The sequence below is a fragment of the Pyricularia oryzae genome, chromosome 3 (genome assembly GCF_000002495.2).
Source record: "Pyricularia oryzae 70-15 chromosome 3, whole genome shotgun sequence".
NCBI classification, from domain to species: Eukaryota; Fungi; Ascomycota; class Sordariomycetes; order Magnaporthales; family Pyriculariaceae; genus Pyricularia; species Pyricularia oryzae.
This window is the reverse complement of record NC_017849.1, coordinates 6,207,569-6,227,430: the sequence shown is the minus strand read 5'-3', so window position 1 is coordinate 6,227,430 and position 19,862 is coordinate 6,207,569. Positions and strand designations below refer to the sequence as shown.

Below are 19,862 nucleotides of genomic sequence, written 5' to 3'. Positions count from 1 at the left end.
TTGTAAGCCATTGTCCTACATGCGTCGATCAGGGACCCAGTGGAAACCATTTCAAATTTGATGGGAAAATCTAGACAAATTCCAACCTGGAGTATTTGGCAGGGATTTAATTTTGTAGACATACTTGGCAAGCGTGTAAGCGTTAGATTATAAAGTGACATTTCATTCCCGCAAAGTCAAGACGTGCAAAACCACAGCAAAACACACACCATAACCATGGCAGACCCTGTCCAAACCACCAAATACTCCACGATCCCCCAGGATCTCAAGGCGCGAATCAAGCAGTCTTATGACGTCATTTCCCAAGCCTACACGGACTGGACCAAGGACCACGCCCAAGTCAAGCTCGAGTTTGTCAACAAGCTCCTCGACCTAGTCCCCGGCCCCGACGCCAAGCTGTCCGTCCTCGAGCTCGGCGCCGGTGCCGCGACTCCAGTGACAGAGCACGTGCTCGCCACGCTGCCCTCGGCCCGCGTCACGGCCAACGACATGTCCAGCTCGCAGGTTGCGGCCGGCAAGGCGAATCTCCAGAAATGGGGGTTCGGTCCAGACAGGGTCGAGTGGCACGAGGGCGACATGATGGCCCTGCAGTTCCCGGGAGGGACGTTTGACGCGACCCTGGCGTTTTATAGCATTATCCACCTCCCGTCAGACGAGCAGCGGGTGATTATGGCCCGCGTCTTTGATTGGTTGAAGCCGGGTTCTTATTTCCTGGCAAACGTTTCCGAAAAGCCGTTGGGTGGTGCGGTTACTGAGAAGTGGCTGGATCACGAAAAAGGATGGATGTATTGGAGTGGGTTGGGTGCGGAGGAGACGCTCCGCGCGCTGAAGGGCGTTGGATTCGAGATCGTAGTCGAGGAGTTTCGGCGCGAGGATGAGCATTCTGTCTTTCTCTGGGTCATTGCGAGGAAGCCGGCGTGATAGATTTGCAGCTTGATTACACAACAGTCACAACCATCGATATCCTACCTAGTGCATCCCGTGACCAGATACACTTGCTCCTCTCTCAAACACGCCCAACTATATCCAAGCTACATTTACAGAGACTGGGACCTAAACCAGCCAACTGCCTGATCCTCCGCTTCGTCGGCCTGCGCCGAGGTATCCTTGCCCGTAAAATCAGCCCGAACGCAAAAGGAATGGCCCGCGCTGTAAGCCTTGACCTCGCACTTTGCAGCACTCCTTCCCACGACCCGCTGGACCTCTGCGATCCGCTTGTCTCCTCCCAGTGCGTGGTCTTCCTTGGCCAAGGCAAACGAGACGGGCACCGTGAGCCGTGCCAGGTCGTTGGGGACGCTCACGTGAGACGGGTGAGCGACGAAGACGGCCTTCACAGGCGGGTTCGGCATCGAGGCCAGCGAGAGGGCGTACCGGCCGCCCCAGCTGAGGCCCGCAGCAAACACGGGCAGGCCGCGCTTGGCCTCGGGGCCGTGGCTCATGGCCGAGAAGAAGGTCGCTACGGTGCTGGTGGGAGAGGTGCGGCGGAGGAAGTTCTGATACACCATGAACGGGATCCAGGCCAGAGCTAGCCAGATAGCAGAGTAACTAGTGATTTGTCAGTGTGCGAACATTGAAAGGGAGTAACATATTTTGAACAAATTAGGAGAGAAAAATAAAAGACTCACGCCTTGCCCAGCAGACTCCCCCCAAAAAACCCACGCAGCGACTGGACCGTCGAGGGGGGCAGCGCCACACCCCCGAGGAAGTCGGGCACAATGACTCGATATCCGCCCTTGTCGGCGTAGTGGTCGGCCAGCAACCGGGTGTTCTCAAACTCCCATCCAAAGGCGTCAGAGACCACCACCACGACTCCCTCGATGGCGCGACCATCGGACGGCTCCGTGAGGTACGAGTCCAGGCCGTGGAGGCGCGTGGTGCAACCTCGTGGTGTTCCTTGGCTCGGCATTTCTTCCTTTTGGGTGGAGGAAGGGTAGAGTTTTGATCGGAGAAAAAGAAAATCGAAATTGGCAAACGATTGCGGTGCTTGGCAAAGCTTGTTTATTCGGTGATAGTTCACTTGCTTTAAAATGAACAACGGAAAGTGAGCGGTGAAACAGATTCTTAGGTAATAGGTAGATACCTAGCAATTGAGTTTTGGAGACGGCGGATAGTCAAGGTAAACGGTTTCAACGGCTAACGGCAGCTCATGACGACGGATTGACGAACTGGCATGCTCCAGTGAGAAAGGCCTGGACCGTTGGAGTTTTAGCCCCACCTGACTGCTGGAGCTTGGGCCTGCTAGTAGTGGTACAAGTAGCTGCTGCACCTATTTTAGATGGGTGCTGTCACATGGAAGCACACGTGCTGATGTGGGGTTAGTTGCGATGCTGAAGCACGTGACAGCCTTGATGAATACCTACAGTTTTACTATTGTACCTAGGTAGTTCTATAGGAGGTCGAGGTTTGCAACTGTGCACTGCTGTGTCATGGACACTCTTTCGGGAACTTACTTGAGCTCACAGTCTCTTGCTTACCAGGGTATACTCAATAACTTCACGGCCATGGAAGTCTGGAAATATTTTTTGGGCAAATGAGGATGGGGAATTAGTAAGAAGAGTGGCTTTCGCTAATTACTAAGAGTTAATGAGAGACGACAGTGGTAATAGAATATATCCCGGTACAGCACAGCCTAGTGAGCAAACATAGTTTAGCCTCCAGTGTGTTTCTTGAAAATCTCTTTTATATATACTCACTCCTTCACATATATCGTCTCTCGAAGTTTCTTCTGTCTAGAGAGCTCCAAAGAAATGACTAGCCAGAAAGTTTAACCTTCTGACAACCACATCCAAAACAAGCACGACTAAAAGACGCTGAAACATGACATTTAGCCTCTATGTGATAGATAAACTCCTTAGAACAAACTTATTGCGACAAAGACATAGTATAGTATTCTGGAAGTATACAAGAACAAAATACAAACACCAAGTCAGCGACATAGAGTTCACCTCAAAAAAACGACCATAGCAGCATCGACGAGGTCAGGCACATGCCTTGCCTGCCTTTATCAACCCAAAAGTAGTAGTAAGCTACCATTTGCGCATCCGCATCGATGGAGCAGGGATGGATTCGGCCCGCAACCGCTTTTCACCTCAAGACGTATTCGCAAGAAATCAGTACACTAGCACTCCACTGGGGCGGCATTATTCCATCTGCCGGGTATGCGATGGCGAGAGGGTACTAAAGCGGTCATCTTAAAAACATAACAAACATTGGGAACGACACCGAGCTGGGATGAGCGGTTGTATCCAGCAAGTGGTCCTATCTACCGGATAGGCTAGATTGGTTGTCACGTTATCTTTTGCAATATCCATCCGAGGTCGATTGTTGAACTCTGCGAAACAAAAGTCCAAGTCGCTCACCAATACAATTAGACTAGTCGACCACGACTAGGGTGTGTGCGCTGACAAGCTATCAAAAATGCCCCGGCATCAGCCGTTTTGTCTCCTGCGAGCTTGGACCCGATGCTGAAGGAGTCCGAGCAGAACAAAACAGTGGCAAACATTGATGATCTGCCTGGAGAAAGGTCCCGAGTCAATGACTTGGGATATAGAATGGCAAAGCACGACGTAGATCCTGATTCTGCAGAAACTCGAACCATATACCAAATTGTCTTGACATTGAGTAGCCATTTTCTGCAGAGCGATGACAAGTATGGAAGCTTGGCGAGAGAGAAAAACATCAGCAGTCGGTCAAAGCACTCGCACGTACCGGAAGTATTCCTGCGAATGCCGATTTGAGACATGGATATAACTTGTCGGTAAGGTTTTTGTTTTGCTGACGGTAGCCCCATCAAATCGTCCAAAACGACCAAGTGGCGATGGGACGACGAAACCATCCCATCCTTGAGTTGAAGTTTCACTGACCCCCGGTTGCAGCCCACTGGTTCGCCGGCGATGTTTTGCTACGCTTGTTGCCACAGCCAGGTCCCTGCAAACCACCTGCACAGCCCGTTTGATAGGCGCGAAAGAGTGAACAGAGAACTGCAAACATGTGCACGCGCAATCGTAAAATAAAAGCCCGTCTGCCCGCCTTGGCACTTGTTCGCTCAGAATCTCGTGGTTACGGGCATCTCAATATAGATGCCAAGTGTTGAAGACTCGGAAACACGGAATAGACAAACACCGTCTCGGTCGTCAGCTTTGTGTACTGTCGTCACCACAGCCGAGTACCCCTCATCAAGTTAGCAACCGTCGATATGGGTCTCCTATCCCCTCGAGGATTGCCGTGGTCCAAAGAGCCACCCAAGCCCAAGGCACACATCCAAGCGTTCATCCGCCAGAATGAATCTCAAGAACGGCTAGACAAGCCACCGGCACCCGCCAGAAGCTACAGCTCACCTTCGCGTCAACCGCAGTGGCCAGAGAGGAGCACTGCGCCCATGCCGTCTCACCAAACGACCAGATGGACCAACGCCAGGCCGTCTGCCAAGCGGGCCGACACGGAGCCCTTGCCCATGCTCCCGCCAAGGCCATCGAACAGTAGGCCGGGGGAAGGTCCCAAGTTTGGCTTCCTTGGAAAGGTCTGTCCGAGCTTATGTCGGAAACATAGAATACCAGACTACGCAGAGGTTTGTAGTACCCGCTTGGATTGTGGCCGGATAATTGCAAGTGTACCTCTACTGACAGCAGTTGTGAAAGAAGGATGAATATTGGACACCAAAAAGCAACGTAGACATCATGAGAGATGATTTGATGTACTATGATGAGAGGAGAAGATGATGGGCATTCGGCTAAATCGGAATGGACCGGTGACGATGGATTACCAACTGACTTTAGACACCTGGTTGGGTAAAGGAAAATTGTAAAAGTGAGGCAAAGTGCAAGGCAACGCGGGCGTGGCCATATGCCCGTTGTTCTGTTCAAAGTTAACAAATTGGACTGATGGATGATGGACATGGAGATGTGGAAATCTCAGTAATGGAGTAACATCAGAGGACAAATATGCAAGGTCGCCGAATCAGCTAACAGTTTTGGTTGCCTAAAGTCAAAAATAGTACGCGTACTACAAGTTGTTTACTGAGGTTGATAACCCACTGTTGATCTTCTCCCATTGCTGTCCAATGTGCAAGGAACATACATTCCTATTTGCCTATCAAGCTTATGTAGGGAGTCCCTCACAAAGCATGCACGTCGATCCCCGGTGTATCACCACGCGAGGGATCCCTGTAGTTAGTTGCAGGTCGTTACCAAGCCGGTGGTTTCTCGGCGGCCTTATTGATTTTCTAGTTCTAGCAGCCACGCATAACCGTTCACACCACCTTGACCGGTGCATGTCCGGTGAGTGGTCAGGCTGTGATTGAGGGCGTTGGTGATGCGAGAAAATGATCTGTTTCATGGATCTGATGCAGAAAGTGGTTCTGGCTTGATACATCGTAGTCTGCTTGTTTTCCGCTGCTGTTTTGTTTCGAAATTTTCGGTCGTCGATTATTATCGCATCGATGTCCTGGCACAACAGCAGCGGTGATGGCCCCCAACAATCATTTAAATCAATCACGTGAACGTGAATGTGGAGTCGTTGCCCTGACAGACGTCATAAGTGCGTCGATCCAAACCCGCCGGCCCCACCTCCAATGCAACGATCCCTGATTCAAGAGCTCCGCGGAAGGTACCACCTCAATCTTGTACATCCCACTTTGGTCACCAACAAGCATGGAAAACTGGGAAGCGAAGGCAACAGAAGAAAAGAAAGACTTTAAACTCCGTCTGAATGCCGGCACTGATACAACGAGAAAATATGCATACCCTGTTTGTCTCTGCACTAATCGATCGAGATGTGACGACTGGCGAAGCACAAACCTAAACAACAAGTACGTCCTCAAGTAGCATCGGATTAACGGCCGCCTACAGATCCCTCGTGCACTCGCACTAGCCAAAACAAATTGGAGGCTGGGATCATCGCCCAAACGCAGGGTCCTCCCCACCCAAATCTTCATGCTAAACCACGGCGGCTACAGGCGAGCTGCCCAAACTGCCGTACAGCCGAATGCCAAGGATGACTGCCCGTCTAATGAGAGATTTCTAGACATTGGAAATCCGACGGGCTTGTCTTGGTATTCTACCAGGTCCTTACGCGTACGGTGATCCGATGTCCTTTCGACTTCCTCGGCAGCGTTTACGCCTTCCTTGATCGGCAGTCCAGTCCCGTGCACCCTGTCATGTCATGCCATGCTACTGTGCTGTGCCCCTCCCGGATAGCCGACTTTAAGAAATTCCAACCGGATGGATCACCCTTGGCGGCTCCATCCGACCACGCTTTAATGACAATCAACGAGTGCACACCGCACAATACTCAGATCTTGTGAGCATCGAGTCCAGCCTCGATAGTCTTGATACAGGCATGACCATGCCTTGGCTTGCAGTTTGCAAGCAACATCTGCGAGGAGATTGAATGTTATATTATTCTTTCCCCATCCGTCACACTCTCGGCCGCGAACCTGTTTTCGATATCAGACTGGACACTACCTTACTTGGACCCAAGCCGAAATTGTAATGCCAAGGAAAGGGTCTTATTATGTGGAAACGCCCGGACACCCCTGACTCTGAGTCTGCGGGGGGACGCTGAGTGCCGCGTCAGACAGCTGATCCTTTCTTTACTTTGTACTCTTACTTAAAATCCCACTCCTGCAATACGGAAGATTCACCTCTTGGACCGAGACATTGAACAAACGACCTGAGAAACAGCGACCCTTCAACGTCACACTCCAACGTATAGGCGGGCGGTCGCCGCTGACGGAACTAGCAAAGCCTCCCACCGACCGGGATCCGTGCGCCAAGCTCTGCGACGAGCGGCCGGCCGCTCCGGATATCGCAGAGCGATGGGGCACCGCGCGCGGATGCGGCGATCGTATACGATTTTCGCCGCGTCCGCCGTAGTCGCCACCTGCCTCTTTTCCTCCGTCCTCGCCGCCGAGTGCGATCGATCCCTCAAGTTCGAAACCCAGGCCGACGTCGACAAGGCCAACTGCTCAAGCATCACGGGGGATGTGGTGATACCTGCAACGGCGACTGGGGTCATAACTTTCGACGACCTCTTGAACATACAAGGAGACCTGAGGGTGGATGCTTGCCAGGGAAACGGATGTGCACTGGTTGGGATTTCCAGCAGGAATCTGACCAGGGTAGACGGGAGACTGTACATGGAAGGAGTGCCGAGCTTACAGTCTGTCAAGCTGCCCGGCTTGCGCAAGGTGAGAGGGGATTTGTATCTCCTCGACCTCCCGTCACTCAACGAGCTCAACCTAGTCAGCATCAACAATGTGGGCAGCTTCCACTTGGTGAATGCGCCGAAGCTCCTCCAAGCAAAGATAGGAGTTGCTCGCGGGATCAGCACGGATCCCGACGTCGGACTTAAGAACATAACCGGAGAGGCAACGGGGGCTGGCGAGGCCGAGGTGGAGGTTCGCAATGTCGGACTGTCGAATCTTAACGGGCTTATCGATTTTTGGGACGCCAAAAAGCTTACCATTGAGAATCTGCCCAACCTCCACCGGCAGACATTCCGGGTCCGCAATGTGGAAGAGATGCGTGTGATTGGCAACGACAACATGACGCTTTACTTTTGGGAGCAGGACATGATGGAGGGGACACCTGGTCCTAATATCACCCGCTTGCATGTCAGCGGGATCCGACATATATCGCCGTGTCTACACCCCGTCGTCCACGAGTTCGTCGCCGACAACAATCCGCGCCTCGAGTATTTGCATTTCAACTTTGAAAAGCTCGCCCGGCTCGACGTGCACGATAACCCGAACCTCAAAAAGATGGTTAGCTGGGCCAAGTTAAATAGGTTCTGGAAGGACATACACATACATGACAACCCCCAGTTGAGGTTGAGCCAATTCCCGGAGCGCGCACCCGACGACAACTTGACGGCGTACGACTGTCCGGCTTTTTACAACGCGTTCAGAGATCAATGGGCATGGTTTCCGAATGTTTTCAACAATGTTGTCATCTCGGCCGACATCGACAACAGCTTTTTGTGAGTGGCACCATTCATCGCCCTTTTGAGAGCCATACTAACATACGGCAGTAACGCAACATGGACAAGCCTCTACCTCGACTCATCCGGCCCCGGCACAATAAAGCCCAAGGTCATGGACGCGTTTGTGGTCAATTCTTCCAACGATACGTTCAACTGTCAAGATCTCAACTTGCTACGGACGGAGAAGGGTGCGTTCCCGGGCACGTATTCTTGTCAAGGCGAGACGCCGCCGGCGGGATTGGGCGTGAGCCTAGAGGCACCAATGAGGGTGGCTTTGGTTAGTGCTGCCATTATTGGCGCACTGCTCCTGTAGGACCTACGGAGCATTTGTTTCAACATTCTTACCGTGCAAATGAGCAATGTAACACTTTACGGGATACGGAGTACGGAAAATCAGGTATATACGGTTTATTGTTTCTGTACACATATATAATGAGATGAGAAATGCAAAGAAAGTTCCTTCACCCAGGCGGCCGCTGGCTTACAAGTCAGAGTCGCTTGATGTCGAATTCATTCTTGTTCCAAAGTTCCCAGCAATATCCAGCTTACGAATCCAAGCTAGGGTGTGCGTTCTCGACAAGCATCCTAAAGTACTCCTCGAACCAAGCTCCGGCGCGGGTGGCACCCTCCATGCCACACTCACCATCAGACTCACCACCAGGCTTGACCCAGACGATGCTGTCGACGTGGGGGTTCTCGGTGGGCGTGCCGGGGGCGATGCCGAAACCGGCAGGCTCGACGTTGCACCACTCTCCCCACTCCTCACGGGCGCCGGGCAGGTGGACGCGGCCCTGGTCGATGAGAAATCGCGACGGCAGACCCTCGGCCTCGAGGTGCGGGGCCAGCGACAAGGCGTAGTGCGACTCGTCGTACGAGTTGGACCACTCGGTGTAGGGCTCGAGCGGCTCGGGCATGATGAAGGGGTTGTAGTTTGACACGTTGGTCACGACGCCGCGGACCGTCGAGTTGCCGCCCGCCATGGCCACCACCTTGGCGAACTCCTTGGCCGTCGGGGCCAGGTTGTCGTCCCACCCGAGCCAGCCGCCGTGCGCAGCGTCCAGGTACAGGTGCACGTGGTCAAACTGCAGCGACTTGATGGCGTGCGCGATGCCCTCCTCGTAGACCGGGGCGGCGCGGGCGCAGAACTCGACGCCCATGTTGGTGACGAGGTTGGCGAGCGAGTCGGGCTCCAGCACCACGGCAAAGGTGAGGTCGGTGGCGGCAGCCAGCTTCTCCGCAAAGGGGGCGACGTACGTCTCCTTGTACAGCCGCAGGCCGTCCTTGGTGGAGTCGAGCTCGCCCGCCGACTCGCCGGCGCTGCAGTCGCGGTCGGGCAGGTTGTAGTGGACGAGGCCGACGATCTGGTCCTCGCCCGTGGCCTCCTTTGCGGCCCGGGCGCCCTCGATGGCGGCGTCGATGTTGGGCAGGGATGCAATGTTGGACACCCAGACGAACGTGCCCGTCTGCTGCACCTTGCGGACGCGCGCGGCGTTGGCTGAGTCGCCGATGGACTCGTAGTGCGCCAGCGCCGGCTCGGCCTTTTCGGCCCACTCCGGGTTCGCAAACAGCTTCTTGCCCTCGAACGGGTTGGCGCCTTCTTGGCGGCGAATGTGCCGTGGGGACGAGCCGCGGTTGCGCGGCATGGCGCTGACGCCGGCCGTGGCCGTCAGTCCCAGCAGGACCGATGAGAAGAGCATGGTTGTGACGTGGGTGGGGTTGTTGGGCAGAAAAGGGAAGCGGGCAAGTGAAGGAGGTGCTTGCTTGCTGGTGTTTCTGTTTGTCTGGCAAGAAGTAGCCGCCATTTTTATACTTGACAAACTGTCGCCTCCCGCCTCACAGAATCTCGGACTGAGTCCTCCCACGATGTGGCATATCCGCGCATAGAGGCTTAGGCGGCCCGAAAGACAAGCCAAGCCATGCATCGACCGCCAGGCGGAACGGAGATCACTTGCAAATGACGTTGTGCATTGGCAGGATGCAGATTTGTACCAGCGACCCTTGGTTCCCTGCTGGCATTATTGACTGGTTGGGCAAACATACGACCCGTCAATGCCAGGTGGCATTTTCCAAGAGAGATCGGCTCGGATGGAGGCCCGAATCGAAACGTTCTCGTCCCTGTCGTGCACTCAAAGACCTGCCAAGACCACTGGGCATTTGCTGCAATAGACAAGCAAGTTATAAAGTTCCGTGAGGGGGAAACAGAACAGAGACGGGACATGACCTCCGAAGAATGTGGCTTTCTTTACAGTGTATTTATCCAGAGCCGCCACCCATCCATGTCACCCGGACAGTTTACTGGCAGATCCATCCCAGATTCGAAATCACCGACCTGTTATTTACCCGTTCCTGCATCTCCCAAGAGTCGTCTCTGGGCCACTCCCGAGTGAATGAGCTTTTTATGCACCTTGGCCACTATAAAATGCTTGGCCTCGCCCAGGCCTCGGGACGAGCAACCTCTACCCCTCAGGCACGGAGATCGATTGGCACTTTGACGTCGCACTCTGGCATTTGGCGGGCCGTTTTTTGCGATTTTCGAGGGTCCGTAATTTATATGCGACTCGGGTTGCTGTTTCTGGGAGCCCTTTCAGATGAATGCAGATTGCGATGTTATTCGTCATGTCCACTAATGCAGGTTGCGATGGCGACATGCAAGGTAGATGGGATGACACTTTTATTTGTGAACAAATCGAAGAAAGAGAAGAAACCAACTTAACCAACCTGACGGTGTACCGCAGCAAAAAAACAAGGGAGGGTATTTGGAGGGCAAAAGCAAAAAATTGCATCAGCCGTGAATCGAACACGGGGCCCATCGAATCTATTCGTTGAATGGCAACGATGGATTTTACCACTAAACCACTGATGCTGGTCTTGGTGATTGATGGTATTCGGAGTGATGCCGGTAATTACATACCTGGCTAGCGGCATTAATCCACTGACCAGTTGAAGTCCTCCATTGCTCCCGACGACTCTCCAAGTCGCTTTTCAACTCACTTCATGTTGCATATGGATCCAATTATACCATATGTACATCACGAGCTGGCTGATAAACTCGATGGGCCCATGAAACATTGAGAAAAAAAACCATCGAAAACCTTTAAACTCTGCCCATTCCTTGCGTTGACGTTCACTTCTTTATCTGGGCATAGGACGAACCTCCACAGTTTTGCGGTCGTTTGCAATGACGGTGTCGAGGGCGCGCTCAAAAATCTCGTTAACACGGCGCATCTCCTCAATGCTGGCTGACGAGCTTTACCTATCACGACAATATTCCTCAATCTTTCCATGTGAGCGCTTGCAGGCCTTTGACTTGATGATCCTGGCCCACGAAGACCAGCAAAAAAATCAGAAGTTGCGCAACTCGGGTGCCCTTGCTTCGTAAGAATGCTCAAGCAGACCAGTGTTGCAAATTAACTGCCGCCAATCATTCGCCCAACAAGATTCAAATTACAATGTGCAGGCAGGACCGTGCTCCTTCCGCTAACATTTATATGGTGTGCGCTGGTGGAGCGTCGCCATTGAAACAACACCCGACCTCAATTGGCAAATATCGACGTTAAAAATCCAATTTTGATCCCATCAGAAATTTGAAAAGGCGAAAAGATATAAAAAGAGCTCAGGGACAAAAACCAAGTCCCAAAAACAAGGGAAAAAGCGAGCAAAAATGTATGACAAGTGTGGGATTTGAACCCACGAGGCGATACGGAATTATTCGTTCGGGACTCCGTTGAGTTTTTATATATATGTATATATATAATTTTTTTTAGTTTTTTTTTTTTTTTTTTTTTTTTTCCACCAGTGCCACCAGTGGTACTGCATGTGGTGATGCAACTACGTGGCCGTTACAATACATACCACATAGTGCCAGTCACATGGTTTGTGGAGCCGATTCGGCGTTTCGAGCACGGACGAGGAAATTTGTGCGACGCGACAGCCTGGCCGAAAGGGGTGGAAAATAAAAGAAGTAAAGTACCGTACACCTTACCTACCATGGAACCTACCTGGGTAAGGAAGGTACCTAGTACCTAGGTATGTAGGTGTAAAGTGTAAAGTGGTGGCGCAAACAGGTGGTAGGTAGGAGGCCCTTGGTTTGAGCATTATATACTGAACTGTCGCCTCGATGACACATCAACTGGCAACATGGCCGAGTGGTTATGGCGTAGGATTTAGGTCCCAACAACTGAAATTCCTATGGAGCAATCCGCGAGGGTTCGATCCCCTCTGTTGTCATGTGACCTCTATTTTTGCACTTCAATTCCTTATTTTTGTACACTGGCTGGCTTAGCTGGGCACAGACAAATAGGCAAGTTGCCAGGAAACCTGGTTGATCTGCAGCAATAAGACTACAGAAACAGTTACTTTTTTTTTTTTTTTTTTTCCTTCGTAGGGATAGGCTTGAAACCCGATGCGTGCCGTATTATATATACTGCGGCATTCTGAAAATAAAACAAAACAAGAATTAAGCTTTCCAGACGTATAATCCGATCCGAAGCGTTCTTTGCGCGGACCCATAGGGTACAAGCAAAATTGAGCCACAGGTTCAATTGTGGAGCGAGCAATCAGGGGTGAGCCCTGAGACTAAATTCGGTAGGCGATTTACGGAACATTCAGAGCTAAGAGCCCAGGATATCGACACAACAGGGCAAGTACACCCCATATTTATTTGAAAGCAGTTGTCGGAAACCTGTTCGTTCACCTTTTGGCTCTGTTCAGAAGGGGAAAAAGGCAGAGAGAGAGAGAGAGAGAGAGAGAGAGAGAGAGAGAGAGAGAGAGAGAGAGAGAGAGAGAGAGAGAGACGATTTATTTTTGACGGGGACTGGCGAGACCAGCCCAGACAGGTATATATATTTATTCGATTCCTCAGTAATTTTGCACGTCCGCTCACTTAACAAGCTACAACTGAGGTGGCGTCGTTCAGAAGAAAGCCCAGCTAACCCCTGTCCGAATACGTCAAACGTGGTGAGAAACTCGGCCATCGTGTCGCAGATCCGGTGAGCAGGAGCATTTTGGCCAGCAACCTCATTATTAACATGGTTGATGGGGAGTCAGGACATGACAGGAAACAACGATTTGAACATCTCCACGTCACCAGGGGACTGACGAACTCCCAGCGAACGATTTAAACGCCCACTGTACCCTGCAAGAGGTGGTGAAACTCCTCAAGGGGATGGATGGGAGCTTTCGGGGACGAGTAACAGCCTTCGGGACAGATACGGGATAATGTTAACGCGGTGTCTACAACTACAACGGAGCCGGACGTGGTCGGCCTTACGGCAACTACTCCCAGGCTCAGTACCCCCGACGCCTTGAATGTGACAGCTGCAGCGCTGATCATATCTGTCCCGCAACTGCCCCCAACCAATGGACTGGGACCGAGCCAGAGCCAAACGTGCTGAAAGGCACGACCAACTCGAGAGACCGGAGGGAACCCGGCCCGTTCCCCAAGATCAGGGCCCTGGTCAAAATGATCGAACCCAGACCCAGACCCAAGGCCAAACCCAAAATCGCGACTCGGCTCAGAACCAGCCGCAAGACCGCAACCGGGGCCAGACGGGACGCATAATCGGATACTTGGGGGCTCTTCTTTGTGGGCCCCCTCTTTTTTTGAGGGGGTTACAACGAAGAGCCCCCAAGTACTACGATGAAGCTGAGGAACTGAGCTATGACACCCAGACTGATGTAGTAGCTCAGGGATCAATGACAACAGAGGGAGAGGATATGCGTCGACTTATCGATGCGTATGAGGAGAAAGAGGGGCGTGCCCTGGTAGGTACACGGAGATGAAGGCCGCAAACGCCGCCGCGCTGAGACGGCTCCCCCGGAGACGGCTCCCCCGGAGACTCACAATCAGCAAGCACCACTGTATGACCCCACCCTACCACCCCTCCTGTGGCTCTGGACGCCCAGAACCCCCATCACTCCCCGCGCTCGGCCTCCCGTCAATAGACGGCAGAGATCTGGAAGTCCACCTGTCGCTCAGGCCCCTTTTGTTGAGCCGGTGCCACAGCCTGGACAGAGTTCTGAGAGAGAGGAACGGGTCGCCTGACCAATAGCCAGACCAATAATATTGTTGAGGAACTTCAGAACAAAGGCATTGGCGATCGAGATTTACAGATTATTTCGAGGAAGGTGAAGAAGACCCTCAGAAGGACCGTCACCCCCAAAGCGTACCAACTACCAAGAACAAGGCTATCAGTGGTATTTCACAGCCACGATCAAACTGACACCACTGACCTGATGAGGAACACTGGGGTTGGCGTCAGCATGCTCAGCCTTGTTGACGCGTCTCTTCAAATCAAATCCAGGCGGATTTGGTGGAGATAATTAAGCCCAAGAAAAATCAAGCGGGAGAGACAATTGTCCCAGAAGATGATGAGAACATGCAACTCTCGGCAGAGGTGTGCAAATCACTGGATCTATTGCCACCCGACCCCAACGAGCCCAAAATTACGCTCCGATTCGACGGTACACCGGCTGCCGTGACTTCTTCCGGTGTCGAGCAAGGGTACATGATCCCATTGACCTCCAAGGAAGCGGGGCTTCCCTACTTGCAGTACATTAAAGCCGGCATTAGCGGTACGGGCCCATTATGGACACTTATAGGTAGCGGTTCCACGATCGATACGCTGCCCCCTTCTGTGGTGCCGCTACTGGGTCTGGACCTGAAAACTGCAAAGCGGCCCTGGAGAATCAGAATGGCCGACGACGCCATAGCAATGACGAACAAGTTTGCATTGGTCAACGTCGATACGGGACCACTGTCGTTTCCCCTTCGCATGTGGGTGTTGGGCGGGCCATCTTCACATTGTATTCTGCTGGGCCAAAACTGGATCAGAAGAACCCATACTGAGCAATCATGGAAAGATTTGACACTGATCCTGAGCGACCGAGACGGCAGGGAATGCCAATTGGCATTGACCGACTCTCCTTTCGACGCAGCACCCGCAATATTTAGACGAGGTGGAGGACCAAGTCCGACGAGGACAAAAATAATTCTCAAAGGAAAGGAAACAACAGTCATTCCCAAAGGCACCAGAATTAAGGTAACGAACACTCCTGGACGACAAAAAAAAATTGATGGAGGCCGTCAAAAGGGCAGCCCGAGATGAAGAAAAGCTCTCTACGCTCCCAAAAGATAGCCGCCCTCCCTTCATTCGACAGGACCAGTTGCGATGCTGAGAGACCCGAGCAGGGAGTGACGGTTGATTTTGCCAGCAATATCTACGAGGACACCACAGAAATGACACCTAAGCACGGGGATTCGGTTGAGGGCGGAAAACGGGAGTTTACCCGTGCTGGAGAAGAGGAATATTATCTGATTTTTGGGACGCAACATTATTGCATAATTCGCTCAGAACGTGAAACAAGACGCGGATGAATGCGCAACTAATGCCAATGTACACCAAGGGGATGCTTCATCTCTACCGCCAGGAACAGAGACATTACCCCGGGAAGACTGGCAGCCCACGGTACCTTTATTACCTTTATGGCCAGACCCTCTGGCCGACGCGTACGACGAGATAGCAAAAGATTATATTGCTGAGGAGAAAAGAGCCCCATCGCCAGAGGAGATCCCCGGAAAGTGAAGAGGAGACCAGAGTCTCGACCCATGTCAGTTGATTCACAAGAGACTGTCGACACTTGGTTCACCGCCCGCAAGATCAAAATTGGACCCGGAGCCAAAACGGATGAGGAGCGTGCCGCTGTCAGAAGGCTTAGCTACATATGGCGGGAAGTGTGGGCCCAAAAGGTATCAAAGACATTAGATTGACCAACATCCGCTCGCATGAAATCCACCTGGATCCTACCAAGAAATTGAACCGACTCCGGCAGTATAGATACACCCCAGAACAGACCCGATTTTTCACCCTGCCTTTCTCAGAGATGATGAATCTCGGACTCGTGGTGCCATGCTGGGGAACACACGCAGCCCCCACGCTGATGCCACCTAAAGTTGGAATGTTCCTGTCCGATGGGACACAAGTATTCCGAATCGTCCACGACTACCGTGCTGTCAACAAGTGCACCTTGTTCCAGCAGTATCACACCCACCGTGCTGCCAGGGATGTTGACAACATGGCCCGTGGAGCCACTACGATGACGATTCACTCCATGTTTGACGCCAGCAATGGGTACTGGGGCTTACCTCCAAGGCCCACCGATTTCTAAAAGACAGCAGTAGTCGGCCCAACTGGAATGTTCGCTTACACAGTCTGCCCACAAGGTATGAAGTGCTCAATGCAGTCCTATGCTCTGTACCAAAATATTTCGTCTGGTCCATTCCCAGAAAACGATATCGAAGGTGTGCATTTACCTACTTGCCCAGCTCTGATGGGAGAAAACCCTACAACCGAGGACTCTCTGGCGATCTGGGTGGCACTTGGGTCCCCATACCCAATCCAAGTATACCCTGACCACTACTCGATTCACCAATCACTTCGCACAGCATGATGAGGTGTGCATGACAAGCTGCTGGACTGGCTTGAGGAACTTTCCGAATACAGTAGGGTGGTACACTACAGGCGGAGAAACACGCGAATTCTGAGCATTGCTGATGGCCTGTCACGGCTGTCACCTGAATTCCAGAATGACTCCGCCGAAAGAGACACGTTCAAGGTTGGGGACCTCTTGACACAGATTGATGCAAAAGTATATGTGATGAAGGCGTTCAGAGCCGAGGCCATCGGACTACTATGGGCAAACAAACAGATGCCGCCTTTCTCTGCAGGGTTTTTGTACCTGTTTGAGAGCCAACGCCGGCAGGAAGAACTTGTGGTTCTGGGAATCTCGGAATTCTTCCGATTGGGGACCGACTTCCTGGAGAAAAACATGCCGATTCTGGAAGCCAAAAAGATCCGAATGAGAGCAATGCGATTAATTGTGATGGACGGAGTGTTGCACAGACAATAATCGGACGGGCTATACTCCCGATGCATTGAGAAACACGAAATATAACGTTGAGCTCCACATCTCCGACCCCCCTAAAGTCCGGCCCCTAAAAATATCTACTCAGCCACGTCAACCCTTTGTTTTATTTTATAAATATCTAGACGAATTTTTCACTTTAGAACTTGATTTTTGAAGATTCTTGCTCCAAACCTTCCAATGAAACAGTACACTGAAAATCAGCTTCTTGCTGCCATTTCTGACATAAGAAATGGCAAATCAGTTCACAAAACCTCGCAAAAATGGGGTATTCCTCGGAGTACCCTTCACGATCGTTTAAAGGGGGCCCAGTCAATTCAACAAGCGAAAAGATTTTGTCAAAGGCTTTCACAGGAGCAGGAAACCTATTTGGCAGATTGGGTACTTGCGCAGGCCGCGTTAGGCCTTCCGCCAACGCATCAAGAACTACGCTATTTTGCGGAACGAATTCTTCAGGCCGCCGGAGAAAGAAAAAGCCTTGGGAAACATTGGGTTAGCCGTTTTATAGCCCGATATCCAATTTTGAAAACCCAAAGACCCCGGCGAATAGAAAATGCCCGGGTTAATGGGGCTACAACCGAGGTAATTAAATCTTGGTGGTCCTATTTGAAAAATCCCGTTGTCGATACTATAAAACCGGCCAACCGTTGGAATATGGACGAAACAGGTATAATGGAAGGCAAAGGATCTAATGGCCTGGTGTTAGGGCGTAATAAAATCCGGCCATTACAGCGAAAAGAGCCTGGAACGCGGGGTTGGACGAGCATAATCGAATGTGTATCAGCTACGGGGGCTGTTATACCTCCCCTCGTTATATTTAAGGGGAAAAACGTACAGCAACAATGGTTTCCAGCTGATTTAAGTCCTTTCGATACCTGGCAATTTCATGCAACCGAAAACGGGTGGACAAATAATGAAACAGGTATCGAATGGTTAAAAAAGGTGTTTATTCCGTATACCCAACCTTTAACCCCTGAAAAGCGGTTATTAGTTCTGGATGGCCATGGATCACATATAACGGACGAATTTATGCTTCTTTGCTTGCAAAACAATATTCAACTCCTATATTTACCCCCTCATTCGTCACACGTTCTTCAACCGTTGGATTTATCGGTTTTTGGGCCGTTAAAGGAAGCTTATCGACGTCACCTGGGATTTGTAAACCAGTTTTGCTGTTCAACGGTTGTTGGGAAACGAAACTTTCTACTTTGCTATCGAAAAGCCAGATCAAAAGCATTTATAGCAAAAACCATTCAATCTGGTTGGCGTACGACGGGGTTATGGCCGGTGAACTTGGCAAAACCACTTTTAAACCCTTTTTTATTAGAAAATAGCAACGCCAACGTCGAAAAAGGTAAAAATAACGGCTTCCAAAGGGATAAAACACCGGAAAATCCAACCCAAAAAATTAACGACCAGTCTTTACTTATTTGGAAAACCCCTAAAACGACCCGAGATATTCGACTTCAACTACAGGAAATTTCCCGGTCCGAAAAAAGTAACGCCACTTCACGGCTTTTGTTTGCAAAAGTCCAAAAAAGCTTCGAAACCAAGGATATCTTATTGGCTGAAGCTCAGCAAAAAATCAGTTTGTTAAAAGCAAAATTGGAGGCGGTACGGCCGGTCAAAAGGAAAAGGGTGATTCCGGATCCCAACGAGCTTTTGGTCAGCAAAAAAAACGTTTATGAAGCACAGGAAAATAATAGGGACTGTTTAGAAGCTTTGAACGATGGAGAAGAGGTTAGCGAACCGGGAGAGCCTGACAATGATTGTATTATTGTGCGTTGATAGGTTTACATTTAAATCGGTTTATAAAAGGGGTATTTCGTCGTTACATTTTTCAAGGGGGCCGGACTTTAGGGGGGTCGGAGATGTGGAGCCCAACGTTATACAACAGATTCTGAACTGGGCCCATCGATGATGTTTTGCTACAATTCCAACCATGATGAGGTTGAGATATGCGTATTGGTGGCCCACGAGAAACGGGGACGCTCACAAGATGTCCTTTCAGTGTATTTATTGCCAGCATAATGCACCCAGACAGTTTAAGCTGCGTTACGGGAAACTTATCATTTTGAAGCCGATGGAAGTGTTTGGTATGGACTTTGCGGGCCCCATTTTTCCGGCGGGATACAACGGAAGGCAGCATGCTTTGGTTGGTTTTAAGTATTTCACCGGATTTATTCTGACGCAATGTTTAGACAAGGTAGACGGCCACAGTGTTGCAGTCATCTGCTCGGATATCCTCTCACCGGTGGTTGGATGGCCAGATGTACTGAGTACAGACAATTGCTCCCATTTCGCCAACAAGGGAGTGGAGGACTTGTTCGAACATTATGGCACGAGAACCTATCACGGCCCAACAAAATACCCCCCCAAACTTAGGGTCGGCTGGAGAGAACAATGAGGTTGATAAACAGGATGTTGAGATGATGGGCACTGAGCGTGGACGAGACCTGGTGGCCTCGCTGGCCTGATCAGATCCCCATCTTCACAAGACTCATCAACAGCCGATATGTGGAATCCATGAAAATGACACCTTCTGAGGCCCTGATGGGAATCGACCCCATCCGACAAGTCCACCACCTCCCTGACATACCATATCATTGCTTCGACTCTGACAAGTCCGAGAACATGCTGTACATCCCTGATGAGGCACATCTGATGGGACGAGATTATTTGGATGAGCTGCGCCGGGCCATGGAGGATAAAAAGGTCCGACAGCACCTCAAGTTCGACATTACAGACAGGAGGGACACGTACCCCAGGATCCCCGCGGGTACTCTGGTGATGGAACAAAGAGAACACCCAAGGCAAGAGAAAATCCAAGTTCCTCTCGGATAGGCTGCTGCCTAGCAGAGGTTGTGAGGCAGAACGAAGCTGGCTCTCATGTTTGGATTGTGGGACCAAAGAGCTGACCGGCTGGCAAGGCACGAAAAGTACATATTTACCACTTGCGG

At 51.3% G+C, this 19,862-nt stretch overlaps 6 protein-coding genes and 2 non-coding genes across 8 annotated transcripts; 5 read left to right on the top strand and 3 right to left on the bottom strand.

Moving 5' to 3' along the window:
* Window positions 1–41: 41 nt before the first annotated feature.
* MGG_07910 (dienelactone hydrolase) lies at window positions 42–2,206 on the bottom strand. Its single transcript, XM_003713105.1, has 2 exons — window positions 1,626–2,206; window positions 42–1,545 (listed from the first exon to the last, which is right to left on the bottom strand). The coding sequence occupies exons 1-2, from the start codon at window positions 1,904–1,906 to the stop codon at window positions 1,038–1,040; spliced, it is 789 nt and encodes a 262-aa protein (XP_003713153.1). The 5' UTR covers window positions 1,907–2,206; the 3' UTR covers window positions 42–1,037.
* A 1,862-nt stretch (window positions 2,207–4,068) lies between these two features.
* Window positions 4,069–5,048, top strand: MGG_13908 (uncharacterized protein). The gene is made up of 2 exons (XM_003713104.1): window positions 4,069–4,567; window positions 4,641–5,048. Exons 1-2 carry the CDS (start codon window positions 4,196–4,198, stop codon window positions 4,716–4,718), a joined length of 450 nt encoding a protein of 149 aa, XP_003713152.1. The 5' UTR covers window positions 4,069–4,195; the 3' UTR covers window positions 4,719–5,048.
* Window positions 5,049–6,667: 1,619 nt separating this feature from the next.
* MGG_13907 (uncharacterized protein) lies at window positions 6,668–8,461 on the top strand. Its single transcript, XM_003713103.1, has 2 exons — window positions 6,668–7,977; window positions 8,029–8,461. Exons 1-2 carry the CDS (start codon window positions 6,815–6,817, stop codon window positions 8,291–8,293), a joined length of 1,428 nt encoding a protein of 475 aa, XP_003713151.1. The 5' UTR covers window positions 6,668–6,814; the 3' UTR covers window positions 8,294–8,461.
* Window positions 8,462–8,499: 38 nt separating this feature from the next.
* On the bottom strand, window positions 8,500–9,770 carry MGG_07908 (exoglucanase 3). The gene has a single exon (XM_003713102.1). The coding sequence runs from the start codon at window positions 9,675–9,677 to the stop codon at window positions 8,526–8,528; it is 1,152 nt and encodes a 383-aa protein (XP_003713150.1). The 5' UTR covers window positions 9,678–9,770; the 3' UTR covers window positions 8,500–8,525.
* Window positions 9,771–10,758: 988 nt separating this feature from the next.
* On the bottom strand, window positions 10,759–10,843 carry MGG_20167. Its single transcript has one exon. It is a non-coding gene; the product is annotated as a tRNA-Gly (tRNA).
* Window positions 10,844–12,111: 1,268 nt separating this feature from the next.
* Window positions 12,112–12,207, top strand: MGG_20166. Its single transcript has one exon. It is a non-coding gene; the product is annotated as a tRNA-Leu (tRNA).
* Window positions 12,208–14,224: 2,017 nt separating this feature from the next.
* On the top strand, window positions 14,225–15,563 carry MGG_15263 (uncharacterized protein; the record flags this gene model as incomplete). Its single annotated transcript, XM_003713101.1, has 3 exons — window positions 14,225–15,020; window positions 15,113–15,269; window positions 15,385–15,563. The coding sequence occupies exons 1-3, from the start codon at window positions 14,358–14,360 to the stop codon at window positions 15,561–15,563; spliced, it is 999 nt and encodes a 332-aa protein (XP_003713149.1). The 5' UTR covers window positions 14,225–14,357.
* Window positions 15,564–19,434: 3,871 nt separating this feature from the next.
* Window positions 19,435–19,746, top strand: MGG_13904 (uncharacterized protein; the record flags this gene model as incomplete). The annotated part of the gene is made up of 1 exon (XM_003713100.1): window positions 19,435–19,746. One exon carries the CDS (start codon window positions 19,435–19,437, stop codon window positions 19,744–19,746), a length of 312 nt encoding a protein of 103 aa, XP_003713148.1.
* Window positions 19,747–19,862: the final 116 nt, after the last annotated feature.

Bases quoted from the DNA above. Each gene is read 5' to 3' on its own strand.
- MGG_07910 (XM_003713105.1), bottom strand. From the start codon at position 1,906: ATGCCGAGCCAAGGAACACCACGAGGTTGCACCACGCGCCTCCACGGC. The intron at 1,546-1,625 runs GTGAGTCTTTTA...ACAAATCACTAG, and splicing joins GGGAGTCTGCTGGGCAAGGC to TTACTCTGCTATCTGGCTAG.
- MGG_13907 (XM_003713103.1), top strand. From the start codon at position 6,815: ATGGGGCACCGCGCGCGGATGCGGCGATCGTATACGATTTTCGCCGCG. The intron at 7,978-8,028 runs GTGAGTGGCACC...AACATACGGCAG, and splicing joins GACATCGACAACAGCTTTTT to TAACGCAACATGGACAAGCC.
- MGG_07908 (XM_003713102.1), bottom strand. From the start codon at position 9,677: ATGCTCTTCTCATCGGTCCTGCTGGGACTGACGGCCACGGCCGGCGTC.
- MGG_13908 (XM_003713104.1), top strand. From the start codon at position 4,196: ATGGGTCTCCTATCCCCTCGAGGATTGCCGTGGTCCAAAGAGCCACCC. The intron at 4,568-4,640 runs GTTTGTAGTACC...TTGTGAAAGAAG, and splicing joins GAATACCAGACTACGCAGAG to GATGAATATTGGACACCAAA.